The sequence below is a fragment of the Aethalodelphis obliquidens genome, unplaced genomic scaffold, assembly GCF_003676395.1.
Source record: "Aethalodelphis obliquidens isolate GAN/ISIS:26980383/991018 unplaced genomic scaffold, ASM367639v1 scaffold8, whole genome shotgun sequence".
Classification (NCBI taxonomy): Eukaryota; Metazoa; Chordata; class Mammalia; order Artiodactyla; family Delphinidae; genus Aethalodelphis; species Aethalodelphis obliquidens.
The window spans coordinates 58,268,713-58,294,247 of NW_020837952.1; the positions used below are offsets into that span (position 1 = coordinate 58,268,713).

The following is a 25,535-nucleotide window of genomic DNA, read 5'->3' on the forward strand; positions in this document are numbered from 1 at the left end:
GAGAAATGTTTTCATTTAACAGTTGACACCAGAATTCCTCCTAGGGAAAATACCACGATGAGCTGCTGGGAGAGAAGAGAGAATATGGGGAAGTCTGGGGCCACGTGGGAAGCAGTGGCTGCTGGAAATTCCCTGGGGTGGAGGGGCTGAAGGCCCCATGAGAGCTGGCCATGTTACGTTCTGTTTGGGGTTATGGGCGCTGCCCTGTAGGAATGCTGCCTTTGCCTCGTCCCCATCTGCCTCATCCTCAGTAAACCGGACCATATTCTGAACACCCTCTGCGTGGGCTTTTATGGACATCGAGGAAGGACCTGAGTTGCATGTATGAGTCAGGGTGGTGGGGACAGGAACCGCTACAGCCCATACAGGCAGAGTCCCGGAACATGCCCTTGGAGGACCTGCAGGACCCAGGCATGGCTGTGCATCTCCCAGGTGCTGAGTCAAGACCCCTACCTGGCGGCTGGAGGCCCCGTGGAGTTGAGACCCCAGCTGACACTGGGTGGCATTTATTCTTCACTTTCTCCACAATGAGCATATGTTATTTGTTCAACTAAAATAGATGTAACTGAAAAAAGAATGTCTGTCACCATCCCAGCCACCGGGCAGAGTGACCACGTGTTGACCAGATGGGCAAGCCAGGCTGGGGGAGCGCACAGCATCTCAGCCGTGTCTCTGCTTGACTGTAAGGACATAAAACAGTGCGTGTGTGTGTGTGTGTGTGTGTGTGTGGTGGGGAAGGGGGGTGTGAAGAATTGAAAATCGTTGTGTGTTAAGGGCGTGGGACACTGCCTGACTCTTTCCTCTTTTTGTGATTCCCGTTGCTGTGGCTCCGATGCTGTTTGTGCAATAAAAACAGGAAGGAGTTGGTGAGCGGGTCAACGTCACTTGGTCAGATGAAGGGACTTTCTCCATTCCTCACCAACTGTGCCCTCACTGGCCCTCATTCCAGAAGTGCACGGGCACGCCAAGGAGGGGACCCCAGCGGCACCTCGCACCTGCACTCCTTCCAGGGCCCAGGGCCACGGGCCACACACTTGTAACCTCGGTTCACCTTCACAGAAATCCCTCCAGGCAGGAATTCTTGTCCCCAGTTTACAGGTGAGGAAGTAGAGGCTCCCAGAGAGGTCACACAGCTGGTACACTGGCCGAGCCAGGGAACCAGACCCCGAGCCAGGCCTCAGAGGGCGGAGGACTCACTGTGTAGACAGATTCGGGTGGAGGCTGCTCCCGGCTGCTGGCAGCGCTGGGGCCCTTCTGGGCAGTGTGCTTCCGTGGAGCCTGCGTCTGTCTCTGTGGGGAAAGGAGTCAGGGCTGGGGACCAGAGGCTCTCCTTCTTCCCACCCCCAACCAGACCCCACCAGAGGAAAGGATGGCAGGTTGTCATGAGGCCACTCAGAAGTGCATCACTCAGCACCTTCCATCCACCCTCTCCAGGGAAACAGGGCAAATACCTGCAAGACCTACATCAAACCACTCATCTGCCCGGGGACACCGGACATGATAAACATCCCGGCGAGGCAACTGCCCACCACCCAGTGCCAGAGCACAGTGCCCGCAGTGTGACAGGGTCCCTGGCTGCAGCCCATTACTGTGGGTGTTGCTGAGTGAGCCAGCGCAGGCCAGACCAGGTGTCCAGTCCCTCTCTGCCCCTCACTGGCTCTGCGGCCTCACTCAAGCACTTACTCTCTCCGGACCTCAGTTTCTCCAGCCATCACCCTCCTTTGCGAGATTGGTGCACAGATTCAGGGAGGTGATGAGGGAGTCAAGCACTCTTGACACTCGTGGGCCACTTATGTGGCCCTTGGCCAACCACACACACTCTGGTTAGCCAGGTGGTGTGAAGAAGGGGACACCATCCCTGCCCTCCCGGGGCTTAAGACCCGGTGGGGAGATGGACAACGAACCAGCAGTTTTACCACGTGTGGTTCATGCGCTGACCCACGGGGACAGAGCCCCTGGCGCACAGGAGGGAAAAAACGCCTCGCCTGGCAGGGAGGCTGAGAGGAAAGCTGTTTAAGGCCGAGATGTTCATTGGGAAGAGAGGCAGAGGGAGCAGGTCTGGAAGAATTTAAAGACGGTCGGCGTGGCCGGAGAGGCGAACCTGCCCTGGTTGGGTCAGGACGGCCATGCTGGGCTTCGAGAAGAGGGTGGACGGTGGAAAACATCTGAGGGCTTTAACCAGGAGGCGCCAGGATCAGAAAGTGGTTTCAGAAAGCTCACGCTGGGTGCTGCGTGAAGCGCTAATGGTCGTGGAGGCCAGGGCAGTGGGCCTTCGGGAGGGTGAGGGCTCAGCTCCTTCCAAGTCAGAGGGAGGCTGTCCGGACGCCCCCCTCATCTCAGGCACACCACACTGCCAACAGTGAAGCAACACAGCCTCATCTCGGGGCAGGACCTAATTAAAAACCCTAGCCGCCTGCCAATCCCCAGACCATTTACTTGGGATTAGCTCTCGAGAGCTGCTTAACACTCGGGCAGAAGCCAGCGCCACCCCCAGTCGCAGCATAATAACGGCTCAGGAGTACCTGGAGCCTCACTGGGTGCCAGGTGGGGCTCTAAAGGCATCACTTGCCTTATCTCCTGTGCCTCTCAACAAACCTGCAAGACCAGTCTTCATATCATCCCTGTTCCACCCATGAGGCTGTGAAGGCTCAGAGAGGGCTGACAACTTGCCCCAGGTCACAGAGCCAGAAGTGGCAGGGGCAGGATTGGAACCCAGGTCTGTGTGATTCACCAAGATGCTGATCTGGCAGTACCTGGAGTTTTCACTCCCCTGTTTTGTTTGAAAGTGCAGGTCTCACAGAGAGATCGGTGCAGGCATCCGGGCAGCACTTCACAGTTTACAAAGAACTCTGGGACTTATTGTCATTTAATTCTCATAGTAGCCTAAGGAGGTGGGCATGGACTTCCCACTTGCCAGAGGAGGAAACAGGTTTGTCCAGCTAGTCATTGACTGCCCTTGGATCAAACCCAGATGCCCAGTTCTCAAATCTCGTGCCTCTGCCCTGCACCACCTACTTCACTGCCAAGGCTGGCGGTGTGGGCTCATGGGCAGGGGCTCTCCTGGACCCCATGGGGAGCAGCACCCAGGCCTGGCCTCGTGGCATTCCTATTGAGGCTGGTGGGGCCGCCAGGGAGGTAACTGCCACTGTGGGTTCGTGAGGAGTCCATGTCTACCAGGGGCTGGGGCAGACTTCTCAGGGTTTGCTTGTGCCCTGAACATAGGACAGGAGTCTGAGGATGTGTCCCAGGCCAGGGAAACAGTGCAGTGTTATTACTGGGGTGGTGATGCTCCTTGGAGCCAGCCTTGCCCCATCTGGGTGCCCTGTCCCAGACCATCAGCATTTACCCTTCCAATTGTGATTTTCAAATGAATAAACCAATCGGCAGCTCAGGAAACCTGTAGAGCCTCTGTTTCCCCCTCTGTAAAATGGGAGCGATACTATCACCTTGCCCACCTCACAGCCTGGCCACCTCTGACTCATCTTTCAGGTCTCAGCTCTCATTTACTCCATCACTCCTTCCATAAGCACTATGTGTCAGGGTCTCCCAGACACTGGGGACACCAAGTCCCTTCTTTCTGGGGCTTATGCTCTGGTGGAGGAGACGGTAATGACACAGAAGCAAGGGTGTGGGGAGCAAAGAAAGAAGAACCAAGCGAGAAGCAGGGAGACCCACATTCTGGGCGAGGGGTGACGGAAGCCGGGGCTGGGGTTGGGGCAGGAGAGAAGGGGCTGGATCCTGGACAGACTATCGGCAGGACTTGCCGAGGGATCGGCCGTAGGGGGAGGGAGGGGGCGGGCACAGCAGCAAGCCTTCTGGCCTGAGCATCTGGGGGCCTGGTACCATGTGCTGAGCTGGGGCCGACCTGGGGGGACTAAGGAGTGCTGTTCCTGACCAGGTGGGTGCAGACGTCCGTGGGTGCCCACACGGAGTGGACGTGATCTGGGGCTCGGGGTGGGGGGCTGGGGGGCTCTGGGCAGCCACATTGGGTGGGACTGTAATCCCGGGAGCAGAGCCGTCACGGAGGAGCGTAGACAGATGAGGAGATCTCTGAGGAAGGGGCCTGGGAGGTGCCAATGTTCAGAGGCCATGAAAATGTGGGTGACCCAGCACAGGGCCACCAGGGGATCCTAGGACCAAGGAAGGAGTGTGCCGTGGAGGAGGGAGACTGTGTCTGATGCCCTGCGAGGATGAGGACGGATCAGCATCGGAGGCTGCCTGCTCCGGGGAGCCAACCTTGACCCCAGGTTGAGCCCTCGAACCTGCTCTCAGGACAGGAATCTGCGTCTTCCGAGTCAGTGGCTCCGGCTTCGATTCATTTATCAGATGTGCTGCTGGCGTCCTCCATGCCTCTTCCTCCTCGGCCCTGTCCTACCGGCCCCCGTGGCTGGCTGCCGGGCCTGTCTCTGGCCGGGGCTCCCACTGCATGCTTTGCTCCTGCGCTCAGCTCATGGTTCAAACGCTGGCCATCCAGTTCTGGGGCAGCACCTACAGGGGCCACGTCCGAATTTGGATCCAGCTCCGGGAAGCTCTGGGAACTTCTCTGGCAACACAAACCCAGCAGCAGCTTCTGGCCTCCTGAGTTCTCTCTCCTTCAGGACCAGGTTCTCACAGCAGCCCCTCCTCCCTCAAGTGCAGGGAGGGACAGCAGGAAGTGTCCATGCACTGTGCTCCCACCAGGGGTCGGGCACCAGCTGGTGACTCGCAAATGCGGTCTCTTCCACCCTTTTCCGGTAAGGGTGGGGATCCATCCTTATCCCCATTTCTGGAGGAGAAAACACACTCGGAGAGGGTCGAAACTTGACAAGAGGACAGGGGCTGCATCTGTCTTGCTATCCACTGTGTCTGACGATTAGCCCAGTGCCTGGCACACACTAGACACTCAACAGCTATTCCTGGAAGGAGAGGAGGGAAGGCGAGAGGGAGAGGGACGAAGGAGGCAGGGTCTCCGAGGCCGTGTGGCAGGAGGAGGGGCTGGGATCTGAGGTCAAGCTGAGGCTTCGAGGTTCACGCTCTCCCATCCTCCCTTCGAGACTTTACTGAGCACCTACTCTGCACCACTGTCTCCCTGGCCTCTCAGGACACTGAGATCCAGTCATTAAAATCCTCTTTTTGGGGCTTCCCTGGTGGCACAGTGGTTGAGAGTCCGCCTGCTGATGCAGGGGACACGGGTTCGTGCCCCGGTCCGGGAGGATCCCACATTGCTGCGGAGCGGCTGGGCCCGTGAGCCATGGCCGCTGAGCCTGTGCGTCCGGAGCCTGTGCTCCGCAACAGGAGAGGCCACAACAGTGAGAGGCCCGCGTACCGCAAAAAAAAAAAAGAAAAAAAATCCTCTTTTTGCAGAGCAGGGGCTGAAGTGAGGGCTCAGGGTCAAGGTCTTGCCCTGACTCTGCTCTGCCCTCACCGGCTGTGCTTCACACTTCATGGGAGGCGTTTGTGTGGTCATGCAGCAAGCCAAGTGGCGGGGGGTCCACAGACGGAGCACGAGTCCCTCAGCACCCCTGCCTGAAGCCCAGTTACTGTGTCCACACCCAGGTTGAAGCCTGGGAGCTGCTCGGTGAGGGCAAACAAGAGCTGTCCTGCCTGTACCCATCCTTGGAAGAACAACAGGGTGGGGAGGAAATATATTAAGGGCCAGTCACCGCCTCTCTGAGCCTCACTTTTCAGAGCTGTAAAATGGGAAGAAAAGTCTCTCACCAGGTGACGCTGGGACGCGAACCAGAGCACGCCTGGGAGGGTGCCTGGCACCCAGCGGCCCTGAGGAAAGGTGTCTTCCTTCCTTCTGGGCTGCCGGGGATCCAGAAAATCTCAGATAAGGTTTCCTAATCTGGAGGGCTAGAAATGGTAAGCACGCGGGCTCATGGCTTCCATCAGACACTCAGAGGGACCCGTGGCCCGGAAAAGGCTCAAGAGCCCGGATTTCTTGCAACAAGATCAAAAAGGACCTGGTGGTGGTGAGTTGGCAGCACAGGCCCAGCCACAGCGCAGGACGAGGGAGGGGGCCCTGGTGCAAATGGCCACGAGGAACACCTATTCCAGGCACCCCCTCATGGGGTGGCATCCCTAAGCCATGGTGAGTGGGGTGGGGGCAGCGTCGCCGTGTGCCCGCAGCCCCTACCTTCTTCCAGAGCAGCAGGGCCGTGGCCAGGATGCCAAGGACAGCCAGGAGGCCGATGAAGCAAAGAAGCAGGAGGTCCTGGGGGCCCTGCGGGGGCTCTCGGTAGCCTGTGTCTGGGTGCAGGGCAGGGAAGCAGAGACGTTAGTTGCCTGGGAGAGACACCCCCCACCCCCCAACCCTACTTACAACTCTCCCCCACCAGGACCCCCAGACCCCGCCTCTGCTGAGGTCCTCCTTCCCACACTCGCCTTGGCTACGTTTCTATGTTTGCTGCCTTGATTCCTATTAGGAGTCAGGACTACATCCTTTGCTTCTTAGGTGCCCCTGCCTCGGTGACTTGGGTCCACCGAGAGGTGCTTATGGGACCTGGGTGAGCCATTTCGCCTCCTGAGGCCTCCTCCTTTCCACACGTGAAGTAGTGATCATACAGGCAGGAGTGGTGAGGGTGAAGGGGGTGGGCTTGCACGAGGCCTGGCAGGTGCTGCCGGCACCAGGGGTAGGTGAGAGCACCACCCAGCCCCTTCCCTTGAGCCATCCAGCCTTTCATCCACCACTTTCTCCTTCCATGCCTCTGTCCACCCCTCTGTCCAGCTGGTTGGCCCAAAATTACAGAGTGCCAACCACATGCCAGGCTCACGAGCGTCTGTTATCTAACTAGCACGTCCTGCTACCGGGCGCCAGCCCTCGCATTCAGGATCTCACTCATCCCAGGAAAAGCCTCTGACAGGCAGGGTATTGCCATGAAGAGTAGGTCCAAGGTGATATCCTGGCAAGCAGCAGGACTGAGGGCCAAACTCAGGTCCGTGGGATTCTGTAACCCTGGCCCCTACCAGCGGGAGTCGCAGAGGTGCCTCAGAGAATCGCGACTTCAGTGATGGGCTGTTCTTAACCTTTTGGAGTCATTACTCTTTTGAGAATGTGAAGAAAACTAGGAATCTGTCCCCAAAAAGATATACACGAGCCATGTCTTTGTTCACAGGTCTCTGCAAACACACGTGCACATGCCCCATTCTGTGCTCACCGAACTAATAGTGCCAAAGGGACACTGAGAAAAGGGCCTGCCAGAGGTAGTCAGACCCACACCCCAGGCCTCTGCCCCTGCCACACAAAGATGGGCGTCTCGGCACAACTGTGTGGCCAGGGGCTCCCCGAGGCTGCTCTGTTCTGTTTTGCCAAAGCTGAACAATGAGGCAAACGTTCCCCACTTCGGCTCCTGTGCCCCAAAGTCTGCCGGCTGAAACCTCCGGGCCCTTCGCCCTGGGAAGAGACGCGGAGGAAGCTCACCTCTGACCAGGATGAAGGTGCCGTTGCCTGTCACCCTGGAGCCCGGCCAGCGGACGGAGCAGTAGTAGGTGCCAGTGGCAGCTGCGTCAGGCAGCTTGGGGGTGATCTGACACTCTTCGGTGTGGGTCTGGTTCTCTCTGCCTGGACCAGGTTTGCAGCTGGTCTTCTCCTCAGAGCTCGTCCGGCCCAGGAGGTCCACGTAAAAGTAGCTGACTGTGAAGTGCTTGAAGGTGGGGGTGTATGGGTAGGTAATCCTGCAGCCGAAGGACACGGCCTTGTTGGCCAGAGATACCACAATGGGGAGGCCGGTGTGGGTCACCGACTGCCCTCCTGCAGGGGAAGGAAAAGGAGAGAGTGGTAACTTCGATCCCCTGCTTCCCCTTGAGGACCGTGCCTCACACTCACACGTCCCACGCCCTCAGTGTGTGCAGGTGGTGTCCAAGTGCTTTACACGTGATGACTCTATACTTCCCAACACACCCAAGGCACAAGTGTGTAAGGGCTCCATTTTACAGAGAGGAAGAGTCTGGGGTCAGGGAGGTCAAGCCTCTAGCTTTCAGTTTCTCTGCAGGTATGGAGCGGAGCTGCCACCCCCCCAACCCCGGGCTGGATGACCCCAGACCCCACGCTTCCAACCACTCTCCCTCCCAAAGGTCAAGAAGCCACGTTGGATAAAATCACAGGTCTGAGACAACCCGAAGCTGGTGAAGGATGAGAAGTAAAGAGGAAAGGGGCAGGAAACAAAATAATGAAACCCTTCCTGGCAGGAAGAAGCACTTCCTGGCATAGACAGACGCACAGAGGGAGGCAGGTCTGCCCAGGGCTCTCCCCAGCCTGAGGGGGAGGCATGCCAGGGAACAATCAGGAGAGACACACCTTTCCCTGAATCTGAGCTTGGAGCATTTGTCAAGTTTTTATAGACTATAATAAGCAATGCCCCAGAAGCAGTTTTCCAACAACACAGAGGTGCTCCTTATGCAGCCATTTGGCCGTGAGCATGACGAAGGCAGTTCTCCGGGAGCTGTCTTCTCCCCCACCCCCGTGTACCACCCCCCTCTCATCAGAGGCACCTAGGAAAACAATTTGAAAGCCCCCAAAGCAGCAGCCTGCCCGGCTGGGCGGCCCGCCCTCCCGCAGGCTCTGAGGCGCTGGTCAGATCCTGTGCAGGGTCAGCACAGCTGCCACCTCTCCCCCTGCCCGGACTTCAGCTGCACAAGCCACGCCCACCTTCAGTACGCCCTGTCCCCCAGCGCCTTCCCTCTCCTGCAGATGAACGACAGACAGTTCTAGACTGAGGTCGGCATCGAGCAGCCTAGAACATGCTGGCCAGGTTGCTAATCGGGAGAAGATGCGTTGGAGCCACTCGCGGGGAGCAGCAGGGTTTAGGTGGCTGGGGAAGTGAGGCGTGGGCCTCCCACCTGCGGTCCGTGTGGCTCTGGCGAGAGGCCAGGCCGGTTTCTTTGGTTTCTTCTTGGGTCCTTTCAGCTCAGCCCTGGGCCGGATCCTCAAGGGAGGTGAGGCCAGGCCCCCTGGGAGACTCGGGGGCAGGGGCAGAGAAGGTCCTCCACACCCGCTAATCCCTCCAAGCTCGGGCCAAACAGATATTTTGAGCTTCCTGGGGAGCAACTAAAGAGACACCCCCTCCCCCGAAGAACTCAAGCCAGTTCCAGGGAATCGGCTGGTGTGTCTGGACGTCACAGTAGGTTGATTTTGTCCTGTGTGATGCTCACGTGTGGAGACGCCACTGAGCCAGCCCCGGGGGCGCCCCTCCGGTGAGCGGCGGAGAGAGGACTTCACACCGCACCGTGGACCTCTGGGCTGCTAGTGGCTGCTGTTTAGCTAGAACGATATATTCATTTTGTCATAAAACAAGGAGCCTTGATTCAGGCCTGAGGTTGGAGGCGTGGCAGGGGCAGGGTAGGGGTGCAGAGCCGGCGGGAGAGGGGTTGTGCATGACCCCCCCAGGGTCCCAGGTGGGCCGAGAGGACAGGAGGCGAGATGAGCAGTGCTCTCCAGCCCATGCTGTGTCCTTCCTGCGCACAGGCCACCGCCCCCCTCTGCAGCCACCTCCGCCGTCCTCTCTGCCTGGGACCGCCACCTCCTCACCTGGCCAACGCCTAGTGGGTCCCCCAAACTCGGCTCAGGAACCACTTGCCAACTCTTCCGTACCTCCCCTCATCTGGTTCTCCTGGTGACCCTGGGAGGCAGCCCGCCAAGCGCCAGCAACAGGCTGGTGTTTCCTCATGAGGGTCGGCAGGTTGGAACTCAACCAAAACCACCGGGAAAGTGGCTACGCCGAGGCCTCTCCCCCTCCCCCAGGGCCGCTTGCTCCTCCTCTCCCGTATCTAAGAGGCCCCTCCAGGCCCGGGGAGGCTGGACGTGCTGTCAGCACGGCGAGGCCACCTTCCTGTTTGTCCTGGCAGGAAGACGTTCATCCAACTGTCTTAAAAAATTATCCCCATTTGAGGTGTCTTTCTAGAAAATGAAGGAATCTGCTAGTGCAATTAAGCCAATCTTTTACATTTCTGGGGAAATCTATAAAAATAGATGATCATTGTTCTGTATTCTTCTGGGATTTGTTATTTTAAGGTCAGAGGGACAGGACTGTGGAAGTGTATGGTCTTGGCTCAGGTCTGCCACAGAGAGAACCTCAGACCTCAGGTGAAACTGCTGTCTCCAAAAAGTGAAGGGATGAGGCCATCTCTGTGGACCAGTAAGGTCCGTCAGTCAGGAGACAGCAGGCCCAAACAAGGAGGAGGACGGGAGGCCTGCTCTTGCAGCAAAGGCGATTGGGTTCTGACCTGTTGATGTAGCTAACTGCTTCCAGGGCCCCTTCTTTTTACTGGGTGTCAGCACCCCAGAGCCTGGACCATGGCAGCCCAGCTCCCACCTCCTCTCCTGGACCTGTGCCTCCAAGAAGCCCCTCTGGGGTCCAGGCTGCTCCAATCGGCGGCCACCTAGAAGCATCCACCAGTTAAGGCCCCGTGCTACAGACAGGTTCAGAGTAAGTTCTGAGTCCACAGATGCTTTTCAGCTACCAGTTGTTTGCAGCTCCAACAAACATTTAAGAGTATCAGTTAGATCACAGGCCCTGTTTGAGGTCCAGAGGGGCTCCCTGCCCTGGCAATGTCCCCAGTCTAACAGGGACGGGAGGGAGCCTGGAGTGGGAAGCCTGGTGGAGAGGGAACCACTAACTGTGACTAGGGAGGAGGCGAAGGGGTGGTGATGCCCTGGGGGTCTGGAAGCAGGAACACACACGTACAGTGAGGCCAGAACTGGCCCAAGGACAGAGGGGAAAGAAAAGGTATAGAAAACGTATTCTGGCTTCGTGTGGCACAGACCCTACATCAACTAAACACCGTGACAGGACTTCCCTGGTGGTGCAGGGGTTAAGAATCCTCCTGCCAGGACTTCCCTGGTGGCGCAGGGGTTAAGAGTCCTCCTGCCAGGACTTCCCTGGTGGCACAGTGGTTCAGAATCTGCCTGCCAATGCAGGGGACACAGGTTTGAGCCCTGGTCCGGGAAGGTCCCACATGCTGCGGAGCAGCTAAGCCTGTGGGCCACAACTACTGAGCCCGTGTGCCACAACTACTGAAGCCCACATGCCTAGAGTCCGTGCTCCGCAACAAGAGAAGCCACCGCAATGAGAAGCCTGCGCACCACAATGAAGAGTAGGCCCCACTCGCCGCAACTAGAGAAAGCCCAAGTGCAGCAACGAAGACCCAACGCAGCCATAAATAAATAAATAAATTTATTTATTTATTAAAAAAAAAAAAAGAATCCTCCTGCCAACGTAGGAGACACGGGTTCGAGCCCTGGTCCGGGAAGATCCCACATGCCGCCCGTGAGCCACAACTACTGAGCCCGTGTGCTGCAACTACTGAGACCTGTGCACCTAGAGCCTGTGCTCTGCAACAAGAGAAGTCACCACAATGAGAAGCCTGGACAACACAACGAAGAGGAGCCCCTGCTCGCCACAACTAGAGAAAGCCCGCGCACATCAACGAAGACCCAACGCAGCAATAAGTAAGTAAGTAAATAAATAAAATAAAAATAAACACCGTGACAATCCTATGAGGCAACGATTGCAACCCCATTTTGAAGAAAAGAAAACAGAAGGTCTTAGAGGTCCAAAGCCACAGAGTTCCTAAATGGTAGAGTTGGGATTTGAACCCAAGTTTGTCTGACTGTGCTTAAGGAAGAAAAGCCAGCACTCGGGCCAGGCAGCGGAGTCAGACCCAGCCAAGTGTGACCGGTGCCAGACTGTGAGCGTTCGCGGTAGCACCAAGCACAGGAGACGTCAGATGCTAAGAGAGGGCTTTGTCAGACGCCTGGTAGGAGGCATACTTTTCCACAGTTGGAGGCTGACAGGTGGCTGCACGGCTGCAAGATCACATGGAAACCACGGACCAGACAGTGTGGGTGAAGAGAGGGCTTGGACAGAGCTGCTGGGGCACCCAACCTGCCCTGCGGGGGCCTGCTTCTCACCCTAGATGCAGAGGGGCTTCCTTGGGATGCTCACAGAGCTTGAGGTGTGCCCCCTGAGTGCCACAGGGATGGCACGCGGGCTGGCGCCTGTCTCAAGCCCTGTATCAGCTGCATCACGCTTTGGCCCTAGTTCAGCAAAGGGAGTGTGTCTCCCGGGGGACAAGGTGGGCCAGGGCCGAGTGGGCCAGCCTGGGGATTCTCTTAGATTCATGGGCTGTCAAGAGGGGCAAACGGCCCAGGGAGGAGGACTGGGGCGGACCTTGGATTCCTGAGGCTGTAGCAGGAGGGAGAACCACAGGAGCCCGGTTGGGGGCCCCTGAGTGGCCACGAAAGTGCCCAAGAGAGTCCACTCCACACCCTGCACCCAGAGACAGGCCCCGTGTCCACAATACCTGATGGGCAGGGCTTCTCGCTCCTTCCCGCTCCACCCGGTTGACACGTGGGGACGCTCGAAGAGGGGATCTGAGCAGAGAAGGAGGGAAGGGGGCCCTCACTCCTTACTCTCACCCCATGGCACCAGGAATGAGTTCGGCGTCAGTCAGTTCTGAATCTTGGCTGTAACTCAGGTTTGGAGACTTGAAGAACTCATCTGCGACGGTAAATGACCGCAGGGCTCTGCCGTGCTCAGGATGGCTGCAGCAGCTCCAGGCGCGGAGGAACCTCCGCACACCGAGAGATCTGGGCCGCAGCAGCACCACAAAGCTGCTTTTGGATAATTCTGTGCATCCCGGTGCAGCCTACAGGCCCGGACAGGCACCGGGAGGAAAGCACTTCAAGGAGCCTGGCGTGTTTTCTGCAGGAGGGACGGATTGGTGGCACAAGGGAGAAGGGGCTGGAGGCGGCTGTTCTTCCCAATGCAGGTCTGAAAGCACAAGAGGGGGCGGGAGGCGCAGGGAGAATTTGAAGGTCGAGTCCAGGGGGAGTTTTTCTGGATGGGAGAACTGTGAGCCTGTGTCAGTGTGGATGGTTCGGGACCCGGGAGGGGGTGCAGCACTGTTGGGTGAGGTCCATGGCGAGTCGGAGGAGAGAAGGATTGGGAAAGAGTTGCAGCAGGGTGCCTGGGAGGGCTCCACTCCCCAGGGCCACCACCCAAGCCCCACACAACGGCAAGCACCCAGAAGCTTGCACTGGGCAGCACGGCTACACCCCAAGCCCTGCCCACTCCTACTTTGCAGGAGATGGTGTTTTCAGGGATGGTACATCCTCCATCCCTCACTTATTGGCAGCTCCAGGGACTGCTAGGAAGCCTGCGGCCTGAACAGAAATGGCGGGGGGAGGGGGGCGGGGGAGGGGTGCCTGGGAGAAGACCAGTTTCCGGAGGTAGCAGGCCTGGGTTTGGATCCTGGCTCTGCCATTAAAAACTGTGCAACCTTAGGCAAGTGACTTTACTTCCCTGAACCTCGGTACCTTCCCTGCAACAAGGGGAGAAAAACAATGCCAAACTTGCAGGGTTGTCATGAGAAAAAATGGGTCCAAGAACACAGCATGCCTGCCACAGGGTCAGGCTGCCTTTCCCCAGTGACAAGGAGGCAGGGAAGCCAGACCAGTCCTAAGTCCTCACTGTGAATGTGGAAAGGCAAATGCCAGCCTGACTCTTCTGCCCACGTAAGTGAGAAGCCCACAGCACAGGGCACTGCAGCACAGGGTGGCCTCCGGGCATGACAGGACCCCCAAGGACTCCCTGCCTCCTGCCCCAAGCCTGTCTAACACCTCAGGCCCTGTGCTGGGCCGGATACCAGGGGTAGGCGACACCGTGGGGCGTGGACCCTGGCCTGGCCCTCGAGGCTCGCCTGCCTGGGAGAGCAGTGTGTGTGCAGGGGTTCTGAGCCGGGAGGCCCTCCCCGCCCCAGCAGCTTCCAGCTGCTCTTCCCCCATCCTGCCTGCTTGTCTGCCGCCCCTGTTGGGAAAGACTTTATCTACCACCCGCCGGCACCTGATTCCTCCCTTTTCCGGTTCTTCTTTTGAATCTGTGGGCGCTTGAACTGTGGGTTTGAGAGCTGGCTGGCAGTCGGTGCCTCACTCCCCACTCCAGCCCAGGGACTCCATGCTGAGTCTCTGGGGCAGGGATCTGTAATCAAGGAACTTGACGGGGTGTGTGTGGGGGGTGCCCACGCCATCAGACCTTTCCATCCCCAGCACAGCAGCCCCCTCTTCCACCTTGGCAGCTCCAGCATCCATCCTTCTTTTCTCCCCAGCCAGGCTTGCCGGGCACTGCCCTCAAGGGGGATCCACCAGCCATCCTGATCCTGCCCTGCCTGGCCCTGCCTGGACCCCTCACCGGAGAAGGCCCAGGAAGGAGTCTGAAATCAATTTACAGGGTCAAGACATGCAATTAAAAAACACAGAACATGGAGCATCTCATTTGTAGTAAGGACGCTGTTTGTGACCTTCCGGTTTGTTACATTCCTACAACTGGATTCAGACAGGGTCACGCTAGAACGTGCATCCCTTAACTTTGGGCCACTGTTAAAAAAATTTCTTTTAAGTCCTTGTCCTGGCGGATCCAGTTAATTCCCTCAGGCCCTGTGCAGCCCCACTCAGCTGCCCTCGGTCCTCACTCACTCGCTCCCCGACAGACGCCAAGTCTACCAGGCTCTTGAGCCTTTGCCCACACTATTCCAGCTGCTCAGAATGCCCGTCTGTTCCCCTCCTCTCCCCGGGCTGTGGAGTCACCCTCTCAGTCTGCAGGACTCGCTCACCTCCTCCCTGAGCCACTCCTGGGTGCATGGCCCTGCCCGTAGAGCACAGACCCTCAGTCTTCGCCGTCAAGCCTCCGATGACAAGGACTAACCTCCACTGGGCGTGTTCCCTTTTGCAGATGAGAAAACTGAGGCTCAGAGAAGGGAGGAGGTTTGCCCAATCGGCACAGTAGTTACTAGTGGAGGAAATGGGATTTTAAGCTGTGTCTCTTCGAGCAGATAACCCCACACTCTTATCCACTACTCTGGGCTACAATGTTAAAATCTCAAAGCAAGCAAAAGAAAAACCTTTTCAAATGAAAGAACTGCCCTCTTTTAAAGGGAGATAAAAATTCAGAGGCCTTTCCCCTAAATTCGGGTCATCTAATGGGGAAACACATCTGACAGCCCGAAGGGGGTCTGAGGGTGGTGAGTAACCCTGCAGCATCAGGGGGACCGAGACTGTTGCCCAGCTCAAGAGAGCCTGTGGCTCTCAGAGCAGAAACCAGTGGCCCCAGGAGCCCTGTACAGACTGGTGCTGTGGCGGGGCCAGCCAGAGCCCCTCGCCCACCGCGGCACAGACATCCTCTCACCCCTAGAACCTGGCACTCTCCCCCACACGCCCCTCCCTCCCCAGCCTCTCCAGCTGTCCTGGGCCACTCACTGTTCCTCTCGCCATCCAACCCCAGAGCCAGGCCCTGGCCCCAGCTTCCCCCTCTGCCTGGAACTCAATCCCTTCCAGGGCACCGAGCCAAGGGTATGAGAGCCCAGAGGTGGTGATCAAAGGTATCCGTTCCAACTTAGGTCGATTTTAAATGAAAACGCTTTGTCCAGCTACAGAAGAGAGCAGTTCCCACGGTCTTTATTTTAGGCATGGAGCTTTGCCCTCCAGTTTAATTCTGGCATCTCTCAGAGCCATGCCTTTTTTTCAAGGCCCTTCTGATGGGCTGCTAGGAAGACACAGATGCGGGGCTGCTGGTTTTATCACAGAGCTCTGGCCATTTGCCTGAGCCTGAATCCCGGGATGCCACAGAAAAACAGGTGAGTCCTTCAGGACACATGCATCAAACATGACGGTGCGTGGCCAAGCAGCTGATTAGGGAGAAGCACAGAGCAGGCGTTGGAAGGCAATCTTTGAACAGAGCGTGTGTATCCTGGAGCTTTTAGCGCTGATGCCCTCGGAACACTGCCATCAGACTGGCTGTCACATCTTTCAACACCTCCGACTGACAAAGATGCTCACGGATGTGGCTTGCCTGGGGGTGGGGGGGGGGGAGGGCATTTCCATGCCTGCCTGCATGCTGTTCTCAGGCCTCCAGACTCTGGACCCTGGGTGCACAGGGACCACACGGGGACACAAACCAAGTGCAGAATGTCAAATGTTTAGTCCCAGAAATGTACACGCTTCAGCGTGTTAATTGGTATTTTTATAGCAGTCACCTCCCTCCTGGGCTGTTTTGAAAGGTAAGTTGCTCAAACTTTGGAGCTCATTTGAGGGTGTGGCCTGGGGACTCTGTTTCTCCCTTTACAACCGGCTTTACCCTTAAAGTAGGGGGTCAGGATGTGGTTGGAAGCATCATAGAGCCAACGGCTGGAGTGAGGTTTTGCTCCTTGTCTCTGAAAGGGGAGAAATGGAGCAAGGGGGATAGACCCCACCAGGACGCATCCTTCAGCAAGGAATGTGTGTCCCCCCCAAAGTCCCACTGCCCCTGGGAAGGCACCTGCCGGACAAAGCTGCAAGTGGTGAGATAAAGGGGAGTCTCAGGGATGGCAGAAACCCAGGGGAGGAGACCCAGCCCACACAGAAGGGGCAGGGGCTTCCTGGAGAGGCGACCCTTGGAGCTGGTGCTTTGTTTTTTTAATTATAACTCTTTAGGGCACACCCCTCCCCCCACCCCCGCATTATGAAAGCGCAACATGCTCACTGTATAAATTCTAGAAACCGCAGCGAAGGATCATAAGGGCGTCAGGCTTGTATGCAGTTCTCTCCCCCCACCCCCCGCCCCCGTGACATCACAGCTGTGAGCATTCTGGTCTTTCTTTCCCATCTCTTTACCGAGCTGAGCTTTGGAGAAAGAGTCATCGGAGGCAGCCAGGTTTAGAGGGGAGGGTCCACGCGAGGGGGTTTAAGCACAGGAAAGCTCCTGGGTGAAGCTTCTATAAGGCTTGAACCAGGCCAAGGAGTTGGGGGACTCCAGAGCCGTGGTGGAGTTGAAAGAAAGGGTTGGAGTCGGGACCAGAGGGAGGTGGGGGGTTGAATGTTGTCCTGGAAACCTGGGGAGCCTCTGTGGGCCTCAAAATCGGGAAGTGACACGGTCACACTTGATGTTAGGGAAATGACAAGAGAAATACTAGAGAGCTCCAAGCAGCCTTCCTCAGCTGCCCAAAACCCTCGCGTTAGTGACTCATTCTGTGGGATGCGGCGCCCCCACCTCCAGCCTCCTTTTAAAATATAAATGCTTCTGGCTGACAACACACTAACTCCTTCCTGTGGATGCCTCCACCAGATCACACTTTTATCCTGACTTCTCTTAAATCTCCCCCTCCCCAAAGATCCTATACCCTCCGGGCACAGCATCACTCGACTGCCCTCCATCTTCCTCTCCCACCCCTTCCGCATCCTCCCGTCTGCCAGCCTGGTCCTTCCCTCTTGTCCCATCCCCTCCCCTCCCAACATCGGATGCTTTCCGCCCAGGAGGTCAGCAAAGACCCTGGTGGCTAAGCTGTGGCTCCTGTTCTTTCTGGCCTTGACCCTGGCCCCATAGACCCCTTCCTCTCCAGCCTTCCCCTTCTCTCTTTCTTACACAGCCACCTCCGAAGGTTGGGTACTTGCTCCTCGGCTGTCTGTACCCTCACCTGCCCCAGGTAAGCTCAGTCGTGCTCCACACCTCTGAGCTCCTGCACATTCAGAACCACAGGTGAACACCCTGGGGAGCAAGGCTGGTTCATCAGGGACTGGGAGAGTTGACCAGAAAGGGCACCACAGAGAAAGTAAGAAAGTACCAGAGCTTGACCTTGGCCAACAGGTTGGAGTCACCAGGTAGGCAAGTGAGAGGACACCTTCCAGGCCAAGGGAGCAGCAGGAACGAAAGCTCAGGGGCAGACAGTCACCAGCACGGCTCAAAGTCGGGTGTGGGGAAGGAGGGCAGGAACCTGGGAGAAAAGGGTAGCCCAGGGCCGGGGAGGGGGGGAGGGGGGAGGGGGAGGGTTCTACCGAAATTCTCCACAGCAAGAACCAGCTGATGGCAATGAGGCTGTCTGCAGCTGTGCTCCATGGACCCAGGGGTGATCATCCTTATATATACACATTCTCTCTTGGGCCCCTAGCTCCATAGGACAGGTCTGAGAAGGGGAGGTTCTGATTTAAAGGGTATGCATGTTTTAAATTTTGGTACGTGTTGCCAAGTATGAACTTGCCTTCAGAAACGTGCCCTTGGACCCTATGGCCAACGCTGTAGCAAGTGCCTCGCCTGACTGTCTGAGGATGGGCTGCCTGAGGGGAGGAGGCCAAACCTGCACTTGAGCTTGGGTTGCACCCACTTGGTGCCTCCTTCCTGCCCCCACCCCTACCCCACAACCTGCCCGTGAGCAGCAAGCAGGGACCAGGCCTAGAGCCTCAAGAGGGCGCCAGCTCCGGCCCTACCCTGCCTCCACCACAGCCCACGCAGTCTTGGGGTGGCTGTGTGTGCTGACGGGCGAGCAGATACCAGGCCCACCCCCTCCTCCAGGCAGCCTGTCCCCACGATGGAGACCCACGATCCTTCCCTGAGGGGTCCCAGGTGCCAGCCCTGGGGCCATCAGTGGTCCTGGATGTGCCCTCCTCTTGCCACTGGCAAGAGGCCTGCATAGGAGGGTGCTGAGCGCCATGACAGGGACATAGGAGCTCAGAGCAGTCAGGTGACTCGGACAAAGTCTTCCAGGACTCAAACCCAGGTGGGTCAGGAAGCCAGGTAGCTGCTCCACCTGCCAATGTCACATCTACTCCCTCTCCCTCCACCTCTCCAGGCTCATTTCAATCGCCCCCTTCCCTTCCTCTGGCTTTGACCCCCACCCCGGTGCCTGACACCCGCACTCCCACTACCATGCGGCCCCACCTAGATCCTTAACAAGCAAGCAATCAGGTGGAGGGTCAAATCCTGTTTCCCGGCTTACGTTTACCCAGCACCCCGACATCCACCCCCTCATTCACGGATCAGGAGGGTTCTGTCACTCCTCTCCTGGTGGCATCACACCTCCACCCTGCTCAGAACTCCAGGGGTTGTCTGGCTGCGAGTTGAATTCATCCTGTTACTGTTAGTGTCTCCTGGGCATCCTCTGGGTGCCAGGCCATGCTGGGAGTCAAGGATTCGAAGCCAGGTAGGTCTGCACGTGTTCTGCCCTCTCGAAGCTAACAGTCCAGACAGGGAGGCGGACAGCGCAGAGAGAAGCAGCCTTAATGGGAATATACCCCCTGGAGGTACCGAATACACGTGTGCCTGGAGACCACACATGAGTATTCACAGCCACAGACGGGAACACCTGGGACGTCAATCATAACTAAATAGATCGCAGTATATTCATTCAATGGGACGCTCCTCAGCAGGGGTTGACAAACATGTTCTGTAAAGGGCCAAGTACTAAATACTTTACACTTTGCGAGCCATATGGTCTCTATCACAGCTACTCAACTCTGCTGCTGTGGGGCAAAAGCAGTCATAGATGAGCCGTGAATGGCTACGCATGGCTCTGTTCCAATAAAACTTTACTTGTGGACACGGAAAAGGGGATACCGTCATCACTCGGTATCCACGGGGCATTGGTTCCAGGACCCACCATGGATACTAAAATCCACAGATGCTCAAGAGAGGGGGTATCTTGTGCGGGTTGAGGGGTACAGGGGCTTTGGGACACTAGAATGTTCTCTCTCTTGAGCTGGGTGGTAGACACACAGGGCTATTTATTTAATATGTATTGTACTTTTCTGTGTCTGTATTATTTTTCATGATATAATGGCATAGGATTCATAAAATGGCATAGACCGTCAACTGGATATATCTTAAAAAACATAATGTTGAGGGACTTCACTGGCGGTCCAGTGGCTAAGGCTCCACGCTCCCAACGCAGCAGGCCCAGGTTCGATCCCTGGTCAGGGAACTAGATCCTGCATGCATGCCGCAACTAGGAAGTCCGCACGCCACAACTAAAGATCCCACACGCCGCAATGAAGATCCACGTGTCGCAACTAAGACCTGGAGCAGCCTAATTAATTAATTAATTAACATAAATAAATAAAATTATTTTAAAAAACAAAACAAAAAAACATAATGTTGAGTGAAAGATGCAGGTCGCAAAGAACACCCACGGTATCATTCTGATTATACAAAGTTCAAAAACAAGCCAGACCCATCTATAGTACTTGGGGACGCAAACCAAAGGATACAAGTATAAAGAAATGCCAGGAAGCGATTGCCCCAAATTCAGGATCGTGGTGCCTCTGAGGGGAGAGGGGTTGTCTTGGGGGTGTCCAGAGGCTTTGGGGCACTAGCATGTTCTCTTTCTTGACCTGGGGGGTAGACACACAGGATTTTGTTCTATAATATCTATTGTACTTTCCTGTGTATCTATGCTATTTCACAATTTTAAAAAAGAAAGAATGACAACAGGACCAACTGGAATGGCATCTGAACCCCTACCTGACGAGCATTTATAATCCACCTGGAATCATATCTCAGTGGGAGTTGTATCCCACAGCTCTGCTAAGAGACCCTCCTCCCCAGTCAGACTGAACCTCTCACCGTTCCCTCGCCCTGGCTCTGCCTTCCGACCTCCCAGCCTTTATTCATGCTGTGCCTGCCACCCACCCACCTGCTCTGTCTCCTCCCTGTCTCCCCTTCCAACACTCCCCCTGCCCCACCTCCAGCAGAGAGGTGCTTCTCGTCTGCCAAGACTTGAAAGCTCTTTATCGGGATTAGACGAAGATGAAAAGCAGAGGCCAGTCCTGACAGAGGCCCAGAGCTGCGGGAAGGGAGGCAGCAGGCTCCCGAGCATCTTGTGGGCAACAAAGGGAGCGGTGACCCTGAGCCCAGAGCAAACGGGGGAGGGGAGGCGAGCCTGCATCGGTACTCCGGCCTTGGGTCTTGTTCTGTGGGTGAGTCTCACGGACTCCACCAGGCTTGGGGTGGGGGCTGTGGCTTGTTCACCACCAGGTCCCCCCAGTGCCTAGAACTGGTCCTCTTCAATGAATATTTGAGAGATAAATACAGCCCAGAGCTCTGGAAAGGCCAGGGAGAGAAAGAGGACTGACTTTTTTGAGGACACTGAGGCTCAGAAAGGTTAAGTAACTTGCCTGAAGTCACACAGCAGTCAATATAAGAAGGCAGGACTTGAACATGGTCTGTCTGGCCTCAGAGCCCTTGCAGGTGACTTGAGACTTGGTGGAAGCAGGGCTAGAGCAGGTGTGCAGCTGCTCCCAGGAAAGCTGAGCCTCAGACTCAGATGATTCACCTCTGAGGAGAGCAGGAGGAGGAGGGCTGGGAGCAACAGAGGTCCTGAGGTGCCATCCGAGGGTGTGCTGGAGACCCCTGGAAAAGTCGAAGTGACCCCAAGGAACCCGTGGGCTCCCCAAGATGTAGAGCCAGCCAACTGAACCTTGCATTTCGATTGGCTCCTCTAGGCTGGCAGGTGGCTGACATTCTCTGAGCCCTAACCACATGCCCTAACCTCAGTCTGGGGATGGGCCACCAGCAAGCACTCCTGTCGCACCCACTTGACAGATGAGGCCATCGAGGCACAGCAACATTAAGAACCTGCCCAGGGGCCCAGGATGAGTTGCAGCGCTCAGACCCAAACTCAGGCCTGCAAACGCCCCTGGCCTGCACTCAACGCTGCATCAGGCAGTTCAGGGAAACGGTGCATCAAGCCAAAGCTTCATGGACGATATGCTCCGCAAGGCCCCCGGTGGACACAGCTGAGGCCACAGGCTGGGTCTTGGTGCTGGCAGTGGTGGAGCTGTTTGCACCAGGCTGATGGGTGAGGTCAGGGGAGGTTTGGGGGACATAGGAGGGGTAGGATTCCCTCCACCAAACCCTCCACCAAACCCTCTTGCTCAGAGACAAGAGGGTGGGGAAGGGGTGTGGCACAGCAGAGAGACAGAGCCAGGTGCCCACAGGGGAAGGACCAGGAATAATGGGGTGCTGTCTGCTGCTCCAAGAGGTTCTAGAAGGGACCTCCCTGGTGCTCCAGTGGTTAAGACTCCACGCTCCCAATGCAGGGAGCATGGGTTTTGTCCCTGGTCGAGGAACTAAGGTCCCAGATCCCGCATGCTGCAAGGCGCTGCCCCAAACTAAGAGAGTTTCTAGGAGACCACAAGGTGTTTCCATCTCTTGCGAAAGAGCAGTTTCTCTTCTGCATGTTTGCTGCAATACTGGGGGGGAAATCTGTTGTTTCTTTCCAGTCAAGAGAGTTACAGAAATGCTTCTCACAGCAGCACCCCGAAAAGCCTCTTCCACTCAGGTACTAGGATGTGCCAGGTCCCTTCTGGGGAGGAGGGACCACACAAAGAGAAATGATGGGAATTGGGGGGAAATTAAGTTAAAAATGAAAAAGTAGGCGTTCCAACACATTGTCACCCACAAGCCACATTTCCTCAGGCCATCTTTGCATCTGTCCATGGGTGGGTGAGGGGGTGTGTGTGAGGTGCCCAGATGAAAGGAGATGACCTCACAGGGGGCCGGGCCTCAAGGCCTGCAGTAGGTGCCACACAGTCAAGTCTTGCCTCCCCAGGGGGGTAGATCTTTCTGTGAAGAATGTTCTTTACAAAGAAAGGTAAGAGGACCCCCCAGAGCCCACTGCCAAGAGTCCTGGCTCGGGGCTGAACCTGGCCTCTATTTACCCTCCAGGCCATGGGCAAGCTACCTGGCCTCCCTGGGCCTCAATTTCCCGGTTCCTGAATGGTGCCAGTGGGGACAGCACCCCAAGGGAGCCTCGAGGGGGCCTGAGTACGCATGTGAAGCCCAGCTTATGTGCTCAAAGAGGCTAATTCATGATAATAAGAATAGCTGTTATTGTTTATGGTATAACCGAAAGGCAGAGGATGAAGTAGAGAGTGGAGAGCAGCTCCTGGAAAGCTCATAAAAGTCAAGGGGAAGGGGAAGGAAAGCACCCAGCCTGCACCGCGGAGGGCAGGGGGAGGACTCCTGGGGCTGCAAGAAGGTCGGCACTGCCCAGGTGAGATGGCACTGCCCAGGTGAGACCGAGCCTCAGGGACCCCGGGGTGGGCAGCCCTGGCCAGGGACGCTCCTGGGAGTTCCCTGGCCTGGATGAACTCGCCCCAAAGCCACTCATCCCAGCGCCTGGCTTGGATCCAGTCCACCCAGCTTCGGAGGGAACCTGGGACCAGGAAAGGGGCACAGTGTCAGCCCCCGGAAAGTAATGATGTGGCCTCTGGTTGTATTTCAGGAAGTGGGAGGTGCCCCCCTTTCTGGCAACAGTGGCAATTCTGTGCCCCAGGCATTGTGCTCCCATGGCCAGCAGCTGCCTCCCTCCTCCCCCAGCTAAGAGGGGCCACACCTGGGCAGGTTCCATGCGGTGGCTCCACTGTAAGCTGCCTTGGGAGTTTACAGGGATTGCCCACCCAACTGGATGCCCCCAGGCCGCAGCAACGCCCACCCACCTCTTTGAAGGGCCAGGAGGTCAGGCTGTGCTGGTAGGGAGGCTGTTTCAGCAGCGAGGGTGGGGAACGCTGCCCCCACCTCTTCAAAGCCACCTTGGCAAGGCCTTAGCTAAACATCTCCTGGTCCCTGAAGGCTTCCCCTGTGAAGTCTGCAATGTTCAAACGCAACCAGCAAATCCCCCGAGACAGGTCCCGGGAACTAGCTGCGGGGCAACACGAGCCAGAGAGGAGCGCGTGGGAAGGAGGATGGCGTACCTGTGCCTGCGAGCTGCAGGGTCCAGGGGAGCAGGAACAAGCCCAGGAGCCGGGGGGCTGGGATGGGGCCCGGTGGGGCCCGCCACCAAGGAGGCCGGCTCTCCATCGGGGCCCCCGGGTCAGTGTCCCTCCTTCCTCTTTAGCTCACACGAGGAGACAGCCTGCTGGCATCCACAGTTCCCCTTGGCTTAGCCAATAAGCTCCTCCCTGGCCGCCCTTCCGCTTCCTCAAGGCCTCAGTTGGCCCCCTTGTCCTCTCAATAACCCCAGAATTGGGCTTCCCTGGTGGCGCAGTGGTTGAGAGTCCGCCTGCCGATGCAGGGGACACGGGTTCGTGCCCCGGTCTGGGAAGATCCCACATGCCGCGGAGCGGCTGGGCCCGTGAGCCATGGCCGCTGAGCCTGCGCGTCAGGAGCCTGTGCTCCGCAACGGGAGAGGCCACAACAGTGAAAGGCCCGCGTACCAAAAAAAAAATAAAAATAAAAAAAATAACCCCAGAATTTCCACTCAAGTAGTGGGAACAGCCCCAGGCCAGGTGGCCGGCCTCCAGGTGAGGATCTTGTCCAGGGGAAGAGTTGGGAGGGGCTAGGCCTCCCAATCCCCCCGGGGGGTGGGCTTCTCCCTCCTCAGCCCCTTTCCAGCTAGTGGCCTGTCCAGAAGACACTGGTGACAGAGGTGGGCACAGGATTTCCATGGGATTTCCAGGGCTGGTTTAGCTGCTCACGCCTGAAACTCTTAACAAAAACAAAAAGCCATCCCCATTCACAGAAAGTTCCCCTCGGAAATAGTCCAGGAGCCCGTTGGATTAAGGTGCTCCTCCAAGAGTAGGGTTTTGGGTGTGGGAGCAGGGGGTGGAAGTGGTCGGGAGGATGGGACAGGGCAGGCCGTCAGGGGGAGGGCAGGAGCCACAAGTTCCCCGCTTTCCACGGGGCCAAAGAGCCCGTCATTAGTCCAGTGAAGGCCACCCTGGGTGCCCCGCAGAGGCCCAGCCAACGCCTCCCCTCTGACCGACCTCACATGAGATGTCTTCCCTCCCTGCAGCTTCCCTAAACTTGAGCCACCGCTTCTCCACCAGGAGACACGTGCATTTCTTCCCCATCCAGCCAGAACAGCAGCCCCTGTCCCCCCTCCACAGGCCCCAGCACAGGTAATTCTTTGCCGCCTGGGCCCCTTTCCCCCGCAGACTGGGAGCCGCTCGGCCTGGCCTTCTGGAGCCCAGCACCGGGCAGGGCCGAATGTGGGGGGACAGAGGTCTGCCACGTGTCCGGAGTGGCAGAGGGAAGGGGTCTGGGGAGGTGGTGAGAGGAGCCAGCTGGCACGGGAGGAAGGCGGGCTGAATGGAAGGTGATGTGTTTCAGCGCAAGCTGAGCGCTTCCCCTCCTTTCCCCATTAGTGCCCATCAACCCTCAAGATAAAGGTTTTTATCCCAATTTGACAAACTACGCCCCCGAGAGGCAAAGCAACTTGCCGAGATCAGGGTGGGTACCTGGGGCGGGCATTCAGTGCCCAGCTGTGTGAAGCCGGAACCTCTCTCCCCACCCCTGACGCGGCCCCCAGGGATGGCAGGACGGGGTCCAGTTTCCGCCCTTCGTCTGAGTGCTTTCCCCTCAGCCACTTAGCACACAAACAATGAAAACCAGAAGCCGTTTCCCACCAACTCCAGGAATGCCAGGAGGATGGCAAGCAGCAGGGCCCGCCCACCAGGTGAGGAAGACGTATGAACACAAGACATTTCCTACTGGCTGGGGGGCGGCAGGGACCCCAGTGGTATTGACTGTGGATCTATCACAGTGATACATGATAGCATATGTCACAGTGAGACACAGATAATCTGCTTCACGCTGCTTCCGAGCTCCTGGGGGGAGCAGGTTGTCTAAGCACCTCGATACCATGGTGATAGACGTCATGTTAATGCCTCCACGCACGGAGGGAGCACTGTAAAGGCATCAGTCTGTGCCTCTGGGGTCTCTTTAGGACTCGGCATCGGAAGGCAGCCGAGCGCCAGGCAGCCTCGGAACACGGACCCGGGCTCTGCCTCCACACCTGCCTGTCCACTCCGGGGC

At 57.3% G+C, this 25,535-nt stretch overlaps 1 protein-coding gene across 1 annotated transcript in view; it reads right to left on the bottom strand.

Moving 5' to 3' along the window:
* NFAM1 (NFAT activating protein with ITAM motif 1) overlaps nt 1–23,620 on the bottom strand; it is a 37,000-nt gene extending 13,380 nt beyond the window's left edge. Inside the window, exons 1-4 of the mRNA XM_027107867.1 lie at nt 23,474–23,620; nt 7,403–7,732; nt 6,119–6,231; nt 1,198–1,290 (exon numbers count right to left, since the gene is read on the bottom strand). Coding sequence (XP_026963668.1) covers nt 1,198–1,290; nt 6,119–6,231; nt 7,403–7,732; nt 23,474–23,579 — 642 coding nt within the window. The 5' untranslated portion in view covers nt 23,580–23,620. The remainder of the gene's footprint in view (nt 1–1,197; nt 1,291–6,118; nt 6,232–7,402; nt 7,733–23,473) is intronic.
* Between the last annotated feature and the right edge of the window lie 1,915 nt (nt 23,621–25,535).